We start from the raw sequence: 15,834 nt of genomic DNA, 5'->3' as shown, positions 1-15,834 counted from the left end.
CAGTGGCTTGTTTTTAGGATCAAGTGGTCAAGCAGCTCTTTGCCCCTGCCCCTTGCCCTTCTTAAAGCAGATATCTGGGCTTTCACTTCTTGCTCTGCTAGAGTTAAACTTAGTCCCCCTTCCTGAGCTGTCAGTGTTAAGCTGCAGGATTGCATTTAGTCTTAAATCCAGACTGGAAGTTCTCTCAAGAATATGAAAACCCTGCTTAAAGCAGCTTAGAGGCTGCAAGAGAAAAGCAGAACCAGAGTTCCTTTTATCATGGACATTGCTGGCTGGAGATGTTACTCCTGTGGCAATTTAATGTAGGAGGCCTTCAAGATGTGGCTGGGACTACTTAAAACAGTTATTTAAACATTTGGCCAACAGTGTTACAGCAGCTGACTTCCCATGCAGTGAGATTTAAATACAACTCCTTTCCTACACTCCCAGAGTAAATGGTCCTTCTGACAAGTCACCATTTCATAAAACTCACTCTGCTTTATTAGAAAAGTTATAGTAGAAATGTAAAAAACCCGAAGTTACTACAAAAATCTATGTACAAATTCTGCAAGACTGCAGAGCATCTCCCTCCCAGGCTGCCAGGGCTGAGCAAGCTCTTCAGCTGAGAATTCCACATTGTAAACAAGTTTTTAGTGTTAAGAGGCCTGGAAGCAAAGTGTCTCCTGCTTCACAGTGTTCAAGCTGCTGAGGGAGCAGAGGAAAAGCTTCCTGTGTGTGCTGCCTTGACTGGCAGCAACATGGAGAATGTAGGCTGGTGCTCCCACGCCTTACACACTCATGACAACAAATCACATCTTTCTCTTCCCCAGGCCTCTGAAATGTAACTGGGTTGCAGCCAGGCTGCCTTGTGGGGCACGAGGGCTCTCAAGCTCAGCAATAACCACTGCTCCCTGTGCCAGGTGAGCCTTAAGCCTGGCTCTAGAGCGGTTTTTTCCTCACTGAGCTGACGTTAAGCCTGGTTCTAGAGCGGGTTTTTCCTCACATCTATTATGGCTGGGTGATGAGGCACTGGGCTCATGTTAAGCCTGGCTCTAGAGTGGGTTTTTCCTCACATCTGTCATGGCTGGTAGATGAGGCACTGGGCTGATATTGAGGCTGGCTCTAGAGCTGAGCCTGGCTCTAGAGTGGGTTTTTCCTCACATCTATCATGGCTGGGTGATGAGGCAGTGGGCTGATGTTGAGGCTGGCTCTAGAGCAGGTTTCTCCTCACTGGGCTGACGTTAAGCCTGGCTCTAGAGTGGGTTTTTCCTCACATCTATCATGGCTGGGTGATGAGGCACTGGGCTGACGTTGAGGCTGGCTCTAGAGTGGGTTTTTCCTCACATCTATCATGGCTGGGTGATGAGGCACTGGGCTCACGTTGAGGCTGGCTCTAGAGTGGGTTTTTCCTCACATCTATCATGGCTGGGTGATGAGGCACTGGGCTCACGTTGAGGCTGGCTCTGCGCAGCTCCCGGCGCGCTTTGGGAGCAGCAGCAGCAGCCAGGCTCCGTGGGGGCAGCAGCTCGTGGGGCTGCCCTGCTCTCAGCAGCGAGTGCTCTGTGTCCCTCTGCCGGGGGTCGCCGGGGCTGTCGCTGGGCAGCGAGGAACGCCTCCATGTCGAGGGCAAAGGGGCGTGCACCAGGTCCCTGCTCTCATCCCGGGCCCGAGGGCTCTCTTCAGTGGCAGCTGGAGGCAAGGGCTGCTCCCTGAGGCTGAATTCCTCACAGGTGCCAAGCTCAGGGGCAGCTCTGTCCCCAGCCCCATGAATGCTTCTCTCCATCCCTGCTGGGAAAAATTGAGAGTATCATGATCTCTACTTTCCTCATCAAAATTAGTGCCTGTATAACAATTGCTGAAGGACCTACACATGCAATGCTCTGGACTGCTCCAAGCTCTCACAGCCAGGTGTGGGAATTAAACCTCCCTTTTAACTTGGCAGGAAGAGCAAAGCCTAGCCTGGGTTTCCTCTCACCTTTGGTGTGTCCAGGATGGAGGTTCATGTTACTCAGTCTCTGGCTCAGCTCCTGGTTTGCCCACATGTACCGGCTCAGCTCCTTTTCCAGCACTTGAATCCTTGCCTCATACTGCAGCTTGCTGCTGGCCAGCCCCTCGTCCATGTGCTCTGCAAGCAAAAACAAGGCTATTTCAGCCTGGGAGCCCTGAGAAAGACAAAAGCAGTGGCACTGCTGCCCATGAGGAGAGCTGGGGGTTACCACGGCTCTGCTGCAGCAGTAACTGCATGTTCTGCTCGTGCTCCTTCTGCTGCAGGGTGAGCTGGCGGTCCATCTCCAGCCGCTGCCGCTCCACAGCCGCCTCCAGCCAGTACACCAGCTGCTGCTGCTCCTCCAGCTGCATCTCCAGCTCTGAGAAGGCAATGTGCTGCCTGTGCTGGTCCTCTCGCAGTGTCACCACCTGGCCAGGGCCCAAGAGCAAGGAACTCTTCAGCTCCTTCACGCCTAGGAAGATTTCCTGCCCCAGCCCCAGCCATGTTAGTTTTTTGGTACAGCTTACAAAGGTTAGTAGTGCTGGGATGTCAGAGCTGCCTTGTGGAGGGAAGAGCAAGGTCTGGCTGCACTGATGTCGCAGAGCCACTGCAGGGATCCAGCCATCCTATGACTACTTAGCCCCTCTCCCAGCTAGGGGTCATGGTGCTGTGGCTTTGTGGCCTTACTTTACAGGACTCAACTACAATATGATGCAAGGAGAAAGCTTGAAACTGAGGAAAACAGGAGTGTGGTCAGGTCATCATTTCTGTTAACAAGTGCATTCAAGCTGTGCTATGTTTATTATGTGTTCTGGCTGGCTAATAATGCAATTGCTAACAGCCAGTAAGAGAAACACAGCTGCCATCAGCACAAAGGGCAGTTGTCTCCCACCTTGTCAAAGTACTTGCAGAGCAGAGCTCGTGTCTCAGAGGAGGAGAGGTAGCTGAGCTTGGCCATGAGGTTCATCTCACACTGTGACAGCAGGCTGGCCGATTCCCGCAGGACTCGCTGCCTGCACGTGATGGACTCATTCTTGTACTCAATGGCTGCATCCAGAGCCTCAATTGCCTCATCCAGCTGGAACAAGATCCGTTCTTCCTGCCAGGGCAGAGCTGTAGTTACCAGGGAGCAAAGGTTTGCTCTGTCTCACCCTGCCCTAGCCTTGCTATCGTGACAACAGTGCTGGTGAGAAGCTGGGACATGCACAGTTTGGGACGTGGGGGAGCATCTGCCAATGACCTCATGCTCAATCTTTACTTCTCTCCTACAGCCTCCTGCTCCCCAGCCCCAGCAGAGGTACCTCTGGTGACAGCAGCGTGCCCTGACGCAGCTTGTTGTCCAGCTCCAGCCTCTGTTTGAGCAGCTGGTCCTTCTCCTGGCGCAGGCTGTTGATCTCCTGGCGGATCTGCTGCTGGTCCTGGGCACTGCCGTGGCGCAGCTGCCCGTTCTTCTCGCTCAGCTCCTTCTCCAGGTGCTCCAGGCGGCTGGACACGCGCACTATGTCATCTGTCAGGGCCTGCAGCACAGCATGCTCAGGGGGATCTGCCCCCAAGGCAAGCCAGGCCCTCAGCCCTGTTCTACTCCCTCTCTAGATCAAGTGACCCCCCAGGCAGACCAAGGGCTACCAAACCAACAAGCTCAGACTCTTTCAGAGAGACAAGATTTCCCACCCACTTCCCAACACCACCTCATCCTGGCCTGCAGCCCTCTGCCAGACCCAGGGTGGCACCCAGGTCTTTCAGCCTCCACCTCTGCTGGAAATCAAGCAAGGGTTGAGGTGCCACACGCTTGTCTTACCTGGCTGGAGCGCAGCCTTTTGCTCTCCAGGCCATTCTTCTCCTGCAGCAGGGCTTCCTTTTTGGCCACAATAGCTTCCCGCTTCCTCAGCTCATCTTCCAGCTCATCCAGGGCCTGGCGCTGCTCGAGAACTTTATCCATCTCCATGTCCAGCCACTTCTTCTGTTCCTCAATTTTCTGATGGAGGGAGAAGCAAAAGGTGTGTGTGTATGTGTGCAGACAGCAGCAGCGCAGTGCCCAGGACTGCTGGCCTAAAGAGCAGCAGGGCTGAGATCTGAACAAGGGTCCTTATTCCATCTCTGCTAACCCCATAGCCTAGACTTTGCTGGTTTTATCCTTCCAGCTCCTCCAAGAGGCAGAGCTAAACTGAATTCCCAACTGTCAGGGAGTTCTTGGAGGGCACATCTCTCACCACCCTTCTGCTAACAATCAAAATTTCAAAACTTCTTTACCAGTGCTAGGATTCAGATGAGATCCTGTTTCTGGGGTAAGAAATGATCTGAAGTCTTCTGCTACTAGATACAAATGACATTATGGACTGTCCTTCTCAAGAGCAGGATGGGCTCGGGTCCCTGTTTTCAGATGTCTCCCATCAGCCTGCAGTCTGCCAAGCATCCCCCCTGAACAGGGAAGCAGAGGCAGGCCTGCTGTCTGTACCTGCTGCTGCTCCAGGCTGATCACAGAACCATTGCTGCCACTGCGCCGCTTCCTCTGGAAAGCCGCAATTTCCTCTGTTTTGATGCGCAGGATCTTCTGGTGCTGCTCGTGCTTCAGCTCCAGTTCCTGCAGGTGAAAGAGCAGCCATGAGCACGGAGGGAGTGGGATGTGTTTGCCCAGGGGCTGAGGGACAGGTTATGTTCTCCTGTAGCTCTTTGGGTAGAGCTGTCTCCCTGCTCTCCAAGACAACCACAGACCAGATCAGAGCCCAGCCAGTGTCATCCTCACAAAGCCCACAGCAGCACAGCTTCTCCTGCCCTCTCCTACCTTGACTCGGTGCTGTCCCTTGTTGACCTCTGTCTCCAGCCGCCGTTTCTGCTCGCTCTCCTCGCGCAGCCGCCGCTGCAGCTGCCCCTGCTGCCGCCGCATCAGCTGGATGTTCCTCTCCAGCTCCTGCACGCGCTTCTCGCTCTGCGCCGACAGCGACACCAGCCTCTCCGTCGCCTGCTTCTTCTTGCACAGAACCTGCCAGGGGTGAAACCCACCCTTGGCATCTCCTCTCTTTGCAGAGATGCCCCCAGCTCTGCCCCTGCTCAGCCTTTCCCCCTCACCTGTGCCTTGCTCCGCACGGCCGCCAGGCGTGTGCAGTACTCCTGCAGCTTGCGCTTCTCCCCAGGGTCCCATGGCTCTTTGGCCTCCAGCTCCTGGAGCTGCTTCTGGCTGTCGCTCAGCTCTGCCCGCACCTGCTCTGCTTCCTGCTCCAGCTCACTGATCTTCTGGCTGTACTGCTTGTTCAGAGCCTGGGCATCCTTGCCTGCAACACAGCCCCCTCTCTCACAGCCAGGATCCTGACCCTTCCTCCCTCTCCCCAAGTATTTTTGAATGTTCCCGTTCCCTCAGCCGCTGCAGGGAAGGAACAAACCAGTGGGAAGGGTTTCTGTCAGCTGGAGGGATGGAGAAACAAGGCCCTGCTGCTTATAGAAGAGACTGAGCACAAGCAACACAGGCAGAGAAGATGAGGATGGAAGGAGAGACTAAGCACCACATCTAGGAGGTTTCATGGGAGATGGGCGCATATTCCTGCCAGTAGCTCTGTACCTGTCTTAATGAGCTCTGTGATCAGCTCCTCCTTCATGCGGATGTTGATCGCCAGCTCTCGGATCTTCTGCTGTGCTTGCACCAGCCTCCACTCAGAGCCCTTCCCTGGCAGGCGCTCCCGGCAACCAAGCAGTGACTCCCGCTTCCCATAGACCTCTGGAACACAGATTCCCAGGTCAGGAAATTCCTATTTGAGCAGATGGGTGACAGAAGGATAATCTGATCTTGGATCTGTAGCCAGAGTTGGCACAGCATTGCCCAGAATCACCCGAAGCTTCTGCCATAACATACAGCCTTGCCAGACTCTAAGAGTTCAAGTTTCTCCCTAACAAAAGCAGCTGGGTTCCATTTTTGCTCTATTTTTGTCCTCTGGGCACATCTAGGTGGGACACCAAGATCTCCCAGTGAAGCACCACCAGCCATGGAAGATGGTCCAACAACCTACAGTTGCTACTTGCCTTTTGACAGCTCCAGCTGCTCCTCCTGAATTGAGTGGGCATTGCCTCCACTTGGCTCCTCACCCAACTTGAAAATCTCTTTCTTGCTCAAATTGTGGATCCCATTTCTAGAAGAAGAAGCAAATTAATCAGTTTGGTCTGGGTACTCCTAAAGCTGTTCCCAGTAAGGACCTCCGTGATCCACAGGCTTCAGAAGGAGATAGAAACAATAGCTGTGGTCAGGAATGATGGCAATGAGCTCTCCAGGGAGCAGTAAGGTGTACCAGCAGCATCACTGACCCCACAGGCAGCATTTGCCCTACATCAGACATGAGAGCTGAGCTGCAGGGGTGGGGCAGCCAGGTCACAGCCAGGGACAGGGACATGGCACAGGAACAGCTGGCTGGGACAGCCCCAACTCACCGGCACTGGGACAGGGACTGCTTCTGTTCCCATTCCTCCAGCTCCTCTCCTGAGGACAGTTCTGATGGCTTCTCTGAGTCCTGGCTGAGCTCCCTCCTCAGCCCCACCTCTCTGACCTCAGGATCACCACTTGGGTGCTGTGTGTGGTTCGGGTGCCAGCCTGCCGGTTCCTCTTTCTGCAAGGAGGAGCTGCTGCTGAGCTTCTGGGCACAGAATTGGAAAGAGAGGAAACAAGCTGTGTGAGAGCCAGTGTTAGAAAAAGTGGCTCCCAGCTGAGCATCACTGCTACACATAAAAGCAACAAAATGGATTGAGTATATTTTCAGGAGAATCAGCGCATTGCCAGACCCAGCTGCCTGTGCTTCTGCTGCTCAAGCTCTGAACAATTCTGGGACTCACCCACAACATGAGAGCAAAAGCCTCAGTTTTGAAGGTGGGCTGTTTTTGCCAGAGTTGTAAAACTCTGGATTTGAGCACTGAGCACAGTCCTCTGGACTACACTTCTGACAAGGATCACACTGAACAGCAGGACAAAGGCTCTCCTACAGTGGAGAGCAGCCAAGTGAAGAGGCAGCAGTTCTTCAGTGGCACAGCCTTATGCCCTCACCTTCTTGCAAAGAGCTCTTCCACTCTGCTCAGGAAGCAGCCCCGAGGGAACCCCGCCAAAGCCATGGGATGGGGCAGCATCCAGCGGGGCTGTGTGAGGTCGCTGGCTGGCAGTGACCAGGTGAAGATTTTCCAGCAGTCCTGGCACACACAGGTTTGGCATTGCCATCTCCAAGTGCACGTGCAGCTCTGAGATCTTATCCTGCTGCTCCTGCAGTTTGTCACTCTAGGAAACAATGAGAAAAATGTGGTTACATACATGTGGATCTGAGACCCACTGCAGAGGAACCTGAAAGCTGGGCTGAGAACCCCTGGACAGGAAGGAGAGGAGTGGGGCAGGTCTCTACAAAGAGAGCAGAGCCCAGAAATACCTGCAGCTTATACTGTTCCATAGCATCCTCCAGGGCAGCCAGGAAATCACGGTTCTCCTCCTCCAGGCGTTCCACTTGCCTCTGTAGCTTGGCCACCTGCTCATCTTTGATGGACTCACACTTCTTCTCAGTGCTCACCTGCTCCCCAAAATAAAAGAGAGGCAGCATTAACATTTGTCCTTCTTTTCCTATCTCTGCAAGGACACAACAGCTCTGCAGACCCAGATTCTTCCTATGCAATAAATCTCTCAGCTGCAGCTGAATCTAGTTTTTCCCTGCCTGCTGGGAAGACCATGTCCTTCTGCCTCCCTAGGGCCGTCTGGACAGGTTACTTCTCCTCCCCTCCCTCTCCTGACCCTTCCATCATGCTGTGATGGAGCTACTGTGGCCACGAGACAAACCCCACCTCAGAGAGCTGTAACACCCCACTATCACCTGTCCTTTTGCCACTTTTGACCCTTGTGCCTCCTGTCCCTCTTCCATGGATGTGCTCTCAATGCCGCTGTCCAGCCCGGCCGAGGTCAGCTCGCTCCTCTGGCTCTCCACGGTGCACAGCCACTCCTTGACGCGCAGGACCTGCTCCAGGCTGAGGCTGCTGTCCTCCTGGAGCTCGGAGAGCAGGCGGTGCGCGGCGTCGGTGCAGGTGCGGTAATGGGCGCACTCGGCCAGCAGCCGGGCCGTGGCGTTGGGCGCGCCGCGCTTGGCGCTGCCCGAGCGGTGGATGGTGCGCGTCTCCGAGCGCTGCCGCTGCTCCAGCGCCTTCTGCAGGCTCTTGATCTGCAGGTGCAGCTCCTCGATGTGCTCCGTCTCCCTGCGGCAGTTCACCACCGCCTTGTTCTGGATGTTCTGAGCCCGGCTGGCGTAGTTCAGCGTGTTAAGGCTCTCGTCGAAGTCAGAGGAGGAGGGGCTGACGCAGGCTATCATCACGGTCTGGGCGTTCCCCCCAGGGAGTCTTTCAGGATCCTAAGGAAGAGCACAGGGATTAAAATAGCAGAAATACAAAATAACACAGGAAACACAAGGTTTTCAACCCTTTTCAGAGGTTAAGTTCAAGGAAAATTATGTCCTTGCTCTGTAGTTGGTTGGCATCAGTGAGGTGAACAGAATAATTAAGCAGAGGATTAACAGTTTGCACCATGGCAAGTCTCCATCCAAATAGTTCCTGAGGTTGGGAGCTCCCTGACTCTGCGATCACTGCTGGGTATGTGCTGCCAGGGGTCCTGCTGGAGATTGCAAGGGCCACCTGCTCAAGCTAAGAACTGTGGGCCATTAAACAAGTCTACTGGGAATATTTTTTATTCCCTTATGGGCAGGAAGGACAGGATAACCCACAGCAACACCTCATCTCAGCTTCAGCAACATAACTCATGCAAGCCTCATTGTCTCCAGCACTGCAACAAGCTAGGCCTGCATTCCTATCCTGGCTTCATTGCTCCTCGAGATTCCCTACATGAGAACCTGCAGAGAGGGCAGACCTGTAAGCTGAGCCTGTGAGATGTGGGGGGTCCTGCTCCCAGCGGTACCTGGTGATTTTGGAGTCCCTGTATGGGATGTGGGTGGTCTTTCTCCGAGGATCTCCCAAGGCACTGATGACATTGCCCAAGGCCAGGAGGCCACAGTTGATCTGGATACTCTCCTTCAGCCTCTCCCCCGTGTTTCCCGTCTTCACAATTCGCTCGGAGCCCGCCAGGTCCACGAAGTGGAACTTGGAGACCAGGACCTGTCCGGCGGCGGGCACGGCGGGGGGCTGGCGGTGCAGGGGCAGGCGGCCGGCGCCGCGCCGCTGCTCCATGGTCACCGTGAAGATGGTGTGCGAGCGGCTCGACTGCCTGTTGATGTGCGTGGCTCCCGTGTGCTTGGCTGTGTTCCCCATCTCCAGCAGGCTCAGCACCTCGTCCAGCCCTTCCACTTCCGACTCCTTCACCCCGCAGAGCACTGCAAAGCAAAGGCAGCTGTGGATGGGTGTTGTAAAAGCAGGCGACCCCCGCCGAAGGGAAGAATGAGGCATCTGACTCCATTGATATCAGAAGGCTAATTAATTACCTTATTATACTATATTATTCAATTACACTATATTACACTACATCTAAACATCTAAACTGAAACTGCACAAGCACTCAACTCAACTGAACAATATCTTGTGACTGTCTGCTGACCGACAGTCTGCACACGTGCTTGGCCCCGACAGGCCAAGGAAACAAAACACCATCACTCTGGGTAAACAATCTCCATATTGCATTCTTCTTTGGTACAACACAGGAGCAGCCAATGAGATAAGACTTGTTTTGATCATTCTTTTCTCTGCTTCTCTCAGGTTCAGAGAATGTGAATCCCACAGCTGGGAGGGATGGGCTGCCCGAGGATGCAGCTCCTCTGCACAGCCTGGTGCTGTCACCCTTCCCATACTGGGCTTTGCCCAGACCAGCTTTCAGGATTAAGCACAGCAAACTGCTGCAGGAGACAAAGGGATGGAGGAAGAAGACGTGGCTCTGCCCTCATGGATAGATAACCCAGCTCTGGCCTACAACATGGGGAGAAAAGGAGCCTGTGCACAGGCACACATACCAATGTTCCCCTTGTCATCCTCCCGGATCTGGATGTCTTTGCTGGCTGTATCCACCTGCAGCAAGTCCCGAAACTCCTCCTTGTACACTTCCAGGTAGGACACTCGGACCGTGTAGTCGATCAGGTCATTCTCATCGATGAGCCTGAAGGTCTCAGCCATGGCTCGTGGGATGATGCCCTGCTCATCCTCATTGATGGAAGCTGCCAAAGAGAGGCACACACCCATGGAGCAGCCAGGGAGCCCACGCTGGCTGGGGACAGAGCTGAGGTCAGAAGCCTGCCTGCAACACACGTCAGCTGGAAAGGAGAAGCCTCACACCTCTCCCACAGCTCAGCCCTCACAGCCTGGGTTAAACATCCCACAAGACCCCTGGGCAAATCCTATCCCACTGCTGTGCCGGATTCCAGCAAAGCTGCTTGCTTCCAGTCCTTCCTCAGGAAGGAAAAAGCACCTCAGCATTTCAGTGAGTATCAAACACCATGCCTGCAGCTGCAGTGTGCTGTCCTTTGAAGCCAGCATGACTCCACAACTTTTCCCAATTGCAAGAAGCTTTCCTTTCTTTTTTTTTTTTTTTGTGCTTGTAGCTTGCTTGTATCTGGCCACGGCACTCTATTTTTTCTTCCCATGTAAAATGGCAATTCTCAAATTTGGTGCAATGATAGCCTGAGCTGGGAGACTGAAAACAGACGTACATTAAAAGTATGAAACAATTTAGTGTTTACAAATGATGCAATTAACTAAAGATGACTGAAAGGTTTACAGCACATTCTCTGTAAGAAATCACAATGCCATTAAGCCAGAATGAAAAAGTTGTCTTTTTCTTCATTTCCTCCATATAAAGAAACAAACACGATTAACACTTGCAAGCCTCCCTCTCCTTCAGGTTTATTTCAGGACCTAGGACTATCACCACTACCTCCAGAGCTGGTGGAAGACCAGGTCCTGTCTCTTGTCCTGCACTGTAAAAAAAACCTAGACACTGTGATCTCAATGCTGTCCATGGGAGGTGGCTACAGCAACACAGTAAGGGGAAAGGAAAGGCTGCTGGGGCTGGGATGGTGGGGGGAGGTTGGCTTGAACTGGAGGGGCTGGCAGGGTGGAAGGGTTGTTTGGGAGCGAAACTGGAAGGGATGGATGATGATGACACAGTTTGGTTTGGGTAAAGCAAGGATGCTGGCAGAGCAGGGATGCTGGAGAAGCAGGGATGCTGGTGGAACACCGATGCTGGCAGGACAGGGATGCTGGCAGGACAGGGATGCTGGTGGAGCAGGGATGCTGGTGGAACAGGGATGCTGGCGGAACAGGGATGCTGGCAGAGCAGGGATGCTGGCAGGACAGGGATGCTGGCAGAACAGGGATGCTGGCAGGACAGGGATGCTGGCAGGACAGGGATGCTGGAGAAGCAGGGATGCTGGTGGGACAGGGATGCTGGTGGAGCAGGGATGCTGGCGGAACAGGGATGTTGGCGGGCACGGAGCCGCCGGTCCCGGCGAGACTCACCGACGCTGGCCTCCCCGATGGTGTAGGTCTTGCCGGAGCCGGTCTGTCCGTAGGCGAACACGGTGGCGTTGAAGCCGCGGAAGAAGGCGCGCAGCAGCGGCTGGACGCAGGCCCGGTACACGGCCGCCTGCCCCGCCGCCTCGGGCAGCACGGCGGCGAAGCGGAACCGGCGGCGGCCCAGCGCCACCTCGCCGGTGGCGGCATCGCTCCACAGGCAGGGCCGGTGTCCCCGCAGCGCCTCCCGGGGCAGCAGCGGCCGCACCCGCACCGCCACCCGCACCACCGCCGCCTCCGCCGCCATGGCCGCGCCGGGCGCGCCGCGATGGCGTCAGCGGCTCCTCCCGGCGGGCCGGGCAGCGCGGGGAGGAGGATGCGGGTCCGGGAGGAGGATGCGGCGGGCCGGGGAGGGAGGAGGATGCGGGTCCGGGAGGAGGATGCGGGTCGGGCAGAAGATGCGGCCAGTCGGGAAGGGAGGATGCGGCCGGTCGTCGCTGCACCCCGGGGAGAGCAGCCGCGGGGAGGGGGATGCCCGTGTCTGCGGGAGTTGCGCGGCGGCATCCCGGTGCTCCAGAGAAGCTCCATCACTCTTGGGATGTTTCATCGCTCACTCACTCACTCGGGATTCCGTCCCTCGTGAGATGCTTCGTCACGTGCGAGGCAGCGCTGCGTTAATCTTGAGTGTTCCATCGCTGGTGAAATAAAGTTCCGCCGCCCATGAGATGCTCCGCCAGCCCCGAGGGACTCACGTCTCTCATCAGCCGCTTCATCCCTGTGCTGACGAGACAGCCCAGCAGCGGTGACACTCCCGCACTCCCCGGTGACATTCCCACGATCACCGTGGGGAAGGGACGAGGGGCTGCGTGGCCCTACCGAGGCACAAAGTGCTTTGGGGTGGGGGCGTGGGTCCCTCCTGGGATGCGGCTTGGGGAGCAGCTGGTGCCGACAGCTGGTGCTTCCCGGCCGCCCGCCGCGCTGGGGGCTGGCAGGGCCGGCTCAGCCACTGACGTATGTTCAGGACACTCCGAGCGATGACAAAGTTTTTCATCCGGCTGCCTGCAGTTCCCTGTGCACCGCCCCTGCGGCTGCGGGGAGGGGTATGGGCCTGGTGGGTCCCCCGGGTGCCGTGGGAAGCGCTGGGCTGTCGGCTGTGCCGAGCCGAGTTGTACACACGGCTGGGACCGTGCGAGGGGCTCGGCCGCGCTCGGCATGGGGCTCCGGCTCCCCCTGCGCCGCAGCACCAGCTTCACCCCCGACCACCCTGCCCTCATGGAGGTGCCGGGCCCCGCTGCCCTGAAGATGGAAGCAAACGTCCTTGTCATGGGAGCAGACAACGTAGGGAAATCAGGTGAGAACTGACCGTGAACTGTAGCAGGGGGTTCCTTGCTGAAAACTGCAGCAGTGTTTGGAGGACAGTGGCAGGGAGCAGCCCGTGGAGGAATTGGTGAAGTGGGGCTGAGCCCTGGGGTGCCGCTGTGATTCAAGGTGGGGAAGCTGAGCACAACCTTGTAGCCAGCTGGGCAATGACAGGGGAAGGTATTTTCCACTGAGCTGCAGTTTGCTGGTGCTCCGGATCGTGCAGATGCTTTGGTTCGTGCTGTGCCTCTGCTGAGCTCACAGACCTGCTGGTGGCTGGGGGAACTCAGAGGTCGTTGCTGCTTGTAGGAGTTTACAAGGGCATGGTGCCTGACTCTGCTCTGGATTTAGAAAGGACAGTCCTCCAGGTTTTGGGTTATTCTGATGATTCCTGTCCTTCCGTCTGCAGCTCTGACCGTGCGCTTCCTGACCCGGCGCTTTATTGGAGAGTACGGGGACATGGGTGAGTGCCAGGCCAGGCCAGGCCAGTTCCCAGCAGGGACTGGGGTACAGAGACAGCCCTGCTTCTGCCTGTGGAATTTCATTGCAGACCATCCTCTCCTGCCTTTCTCCAGAGCATCTGCCTGCTGCCAGGGGCTCAGTGTTGTATTTGTTCAGTGACCCGTCTCTTTGCTCCAGAGCTGCTTCTCTGGGGTGCAAAAGGTTCAGGGTGGCAGCTGGTGGCACCATGAAGATGACGATTTTTTTTTCTTTTTCGGGGTGCAGAATTCATCTACAGCCACAACCTGACTGTGGATGGCCGAGAAATTCTCTTACACATCTGGGACGTCCCCAATTCCCAGGTGAGAGGGCTCCACTCCTATCATCCCTTTCTACCCCAGGGACCAAAAAACCCTTTACTGGAAGTTATCTATGGGGAACCACAGGCTGGGAGGTCCAGTTGAGCAAGGCTTTCAAATCAGAGGGTTCATAAGTGACTGAACCCTTCTCAGCTGCCAAGCACAGGACAGCAATGTTGCTGACAGGGTAGCAATAGTTACCACAGCCCAAGGCCCTCTGGCTGTGAACACTGGAGCTGAAGCACTGATGGGAATACAGGACTGTGGTAAAGAAATAGAGGTGCTGCTCTGAGGTCCCCACAGTGTTATCATCTACAGTCTGCAGTGCTTGGCAGCTGGGTGACGGTTACGATTAGGGTGTGATGCTGAAAGCTGAATCATCCCCCCCTTGGTTAGTTCTGCTAGCCAGGTGCTGCTCTGCCTTCCTTGGTACTCCTCTTTCTCTCTGCCCTTTTGCTGTTCTCTGTCCTGACAGGCTCAGGATTGCTCTCTTCTATCAGGCAGGCGGGGAGGGAGGGAGCCCAATAAAACAACCCTTCCTTTTCTCTTTCCCCAGGAGCAGGCAGACAATGGCTCCTCGGAGGAGAAGCGAATCCAGTGGGCGGACAGCTTTGTCCTGGTCTACAGTATCTGTGACCGTGCCAGCTTCAACATCCTGCCCCTCAAAGTCCAGTTCATCAAGGCTGCCAAGGAGGGGCAGAACCAGGAGAAGGTGCCCATTGTCATTGTGGGCAACAAACGGGACCTGCACCACCAGCGGGTGGTGTCCAGCGAGGAGGGCCGGCTCCTGGCCCTCTCCTTAGACTGCGGTTTCTATGAGGTCTCTGCAGCTGAGGCTTATCACGGCGCCCTCATGGTCTTCCACGGACTGGCCAAGCTCATCCCAGACACCAAGCTGGCCCTGAAGAAGGGCACAGGGATCCGGGGCATCGTCAAGACCATGTCGGCCGTGTTTGCCCGAAAGCGAACGGACTCCCTCTGAGCCCCTGCACGGGTGTTGCTGCTCTCTGTGCTGCCCAGCTGGGCCAGGCCTCCTCGCTGGGTGCCCATGGACATGGTGTGTGTCTTTCCATGAGTATGATGGGCTCCTTGCTCTCCTCCTTGCGTCAGGGTCTGGGTGTCCTGCCATGCACAGCCAGTGCAGCCGAGGACTGTAGTAGGTTACTCTTGGCTCTGCCGTGGGACAGTCTCATCTCTTTGTTGTACCAGCTCTTTAGGTGCCTCCTGCTTTCTCCTTCTATCCCCAACACTGGAAACCACGGGGGGAATTTTTGCCGAAGCTCCAGGCAGCAGCATCCCTAGCTCCTGCAGCAGGAGCTGCCCAGGCTGTCAGCGGTTAGGGAGAACATCCTGCTCTTGTACAGCACACGACTCCCTGTCTCTCCACTCCTACACTGGGACCCTTATTTCTGTTTAGCCCTCATCAGGATCCTCTTCAGTAACCCTGGAGCACCCATGAGCTGGAGAGCTGGGGCTTTCCCCACTGGGGAGCCACTGGTAGTTCCCACCTGTGTATCAGAGCCCAGGGCACCGGTGATCCTGGGGAATTTGGTGCGGACTGGTGCCTCCCATCCCCCGCCGTGCTTTTGAACAGCCGTGCTCACAGCCCTGTCTCTCCCCCACAGCCTTTCAGCCATCCCAGCCGTTTGTTTCCCTTGTGCGGGTGGGCGCTGTACAGGCTGTGCCTGGGAAAAGCCAAGCGCGGGGCTCGTTCCCAGGATGGGAATTGCACCACGGGCCTTCCCAAGCCACTCCTTCTGTAGGGCTGCCTCTCCCCGGGGAGGAAAGGAGCTGGGGAAAGGGGCTCGCTGACCCCTCTGCTGCTGGGAGGCTTTTCCCTGCCTCTCCCAAACCCTTCTCTTTGTGCCCTGGGAAAGCAGTGTATTGGAAGAGGGTTTGTGCGTGCTGTAGGGACACTGATTTCCCTGCTGTGTTCTTCTGGAAATGCAATAAATTGTCTTTGGCAGGAAGCCCCGGCTCCTTGGAGCTGTGAATTTGTACTTGGGGCATGGGAAGAGACACGTACCGTGCTGGGCATGAGCACCCACTCTCCCAGTGGCTGCTACCCACAGGGAATGTAACAGGATGTTTCCCGCACCCACTCCCTTGGCCCTGAGTTGGGGGTCTCACCCCACTGTGTTCCCTTGGTTTGGTGTCTCACTGCCACAAAGAGGCCGAGCAGATGGGGTGAGTGGCAGGTGGTTTATTATTGCAGGTTTATTATTGCAGCAGATACAACAAGGTGGTGTGGGAAGCCAG

General features: G+C 55.9%; 2 protein-coding genes across 2 annotated transcripts; one reads left to right on the top strand and one right to left on the bottom strand.

Annotated features, from left to right (window-relative positions):
- Nucleotides 1–501: 501 nt before the first annotated feature.
- KIF7 (kinesin family member 7) lies at nucleotides 502–11,723 on the bottom strand. The gene is given in 19 exon segments (XM_030955599.1): nucleotides 502–1,767; nucleotides 1,955–2,104; nucleotides 2,196–2,394; nucleotides 2,859–3,065; nucleotides 3,268–3,483; nucleotides 3,765–3,941; nucleotides 4,422–4,547; nucleotides 4,749–4,946; nucleotides 5,033–5,235; nucleotides 5,520–5,675; nucleotides 5,978–6,084; nucleotides 6,380–6,582; nucleotides 6,987–7,211; nucleotides 7,357–7,494; nucleotides 7,792–8,303; nucleotides 8,306–8,319; nucleotides 8,880–9,291; nucleotides 9,922–10,122; nucleotides 11,423–11,723. Coding segments are annotated over 19 exon segments (4,140 nt in total). The 3' UTR covers nucleotides 502–1,372.
- Nucleotides 11,724–12,518: 795 nt separating this feature from the next.
- On the top strand, nucleotides 12,519–15,513 carry LOC115907542 (ras-related and estrogen-regulated growth inhibitor-like protein). The gene is given in 6 exon segments (XM_030955495.1): nucleotides 12,519–12,569; nucleotides 12,571–12,627; nucleotides 12,629–12,767; nucleotides 13,185–13,238; nucleotides 13,502–13,578; nucleotides 14,132–15,513. Coding segments are annotated over 6 exon segments (804 nt in total). The 3' UTR covers nucleotides 14,558–15,513.
- The last annotated feature ends 321 nt before the right edge of the window (nucleotides 15,514–15,834 follow it).

This window comes from Camarhynchus parvulus, chromosome 10 (genome assembly GCF_901933205.1).
Source record: "Camarhynchus parvulus chromosome 10, STF_HiC, whole genome shotgun sequence".
Classification (NCBI taxonomy): Eukaryota; Metazoa; Chordata; class Aves; order Passeriformes; family Thraupidae; genus Camarhynchus; species Camarhynchus parvulus.
This window is presented reverse-complemented; position numbering and strand designations above follow the sequence as displayed.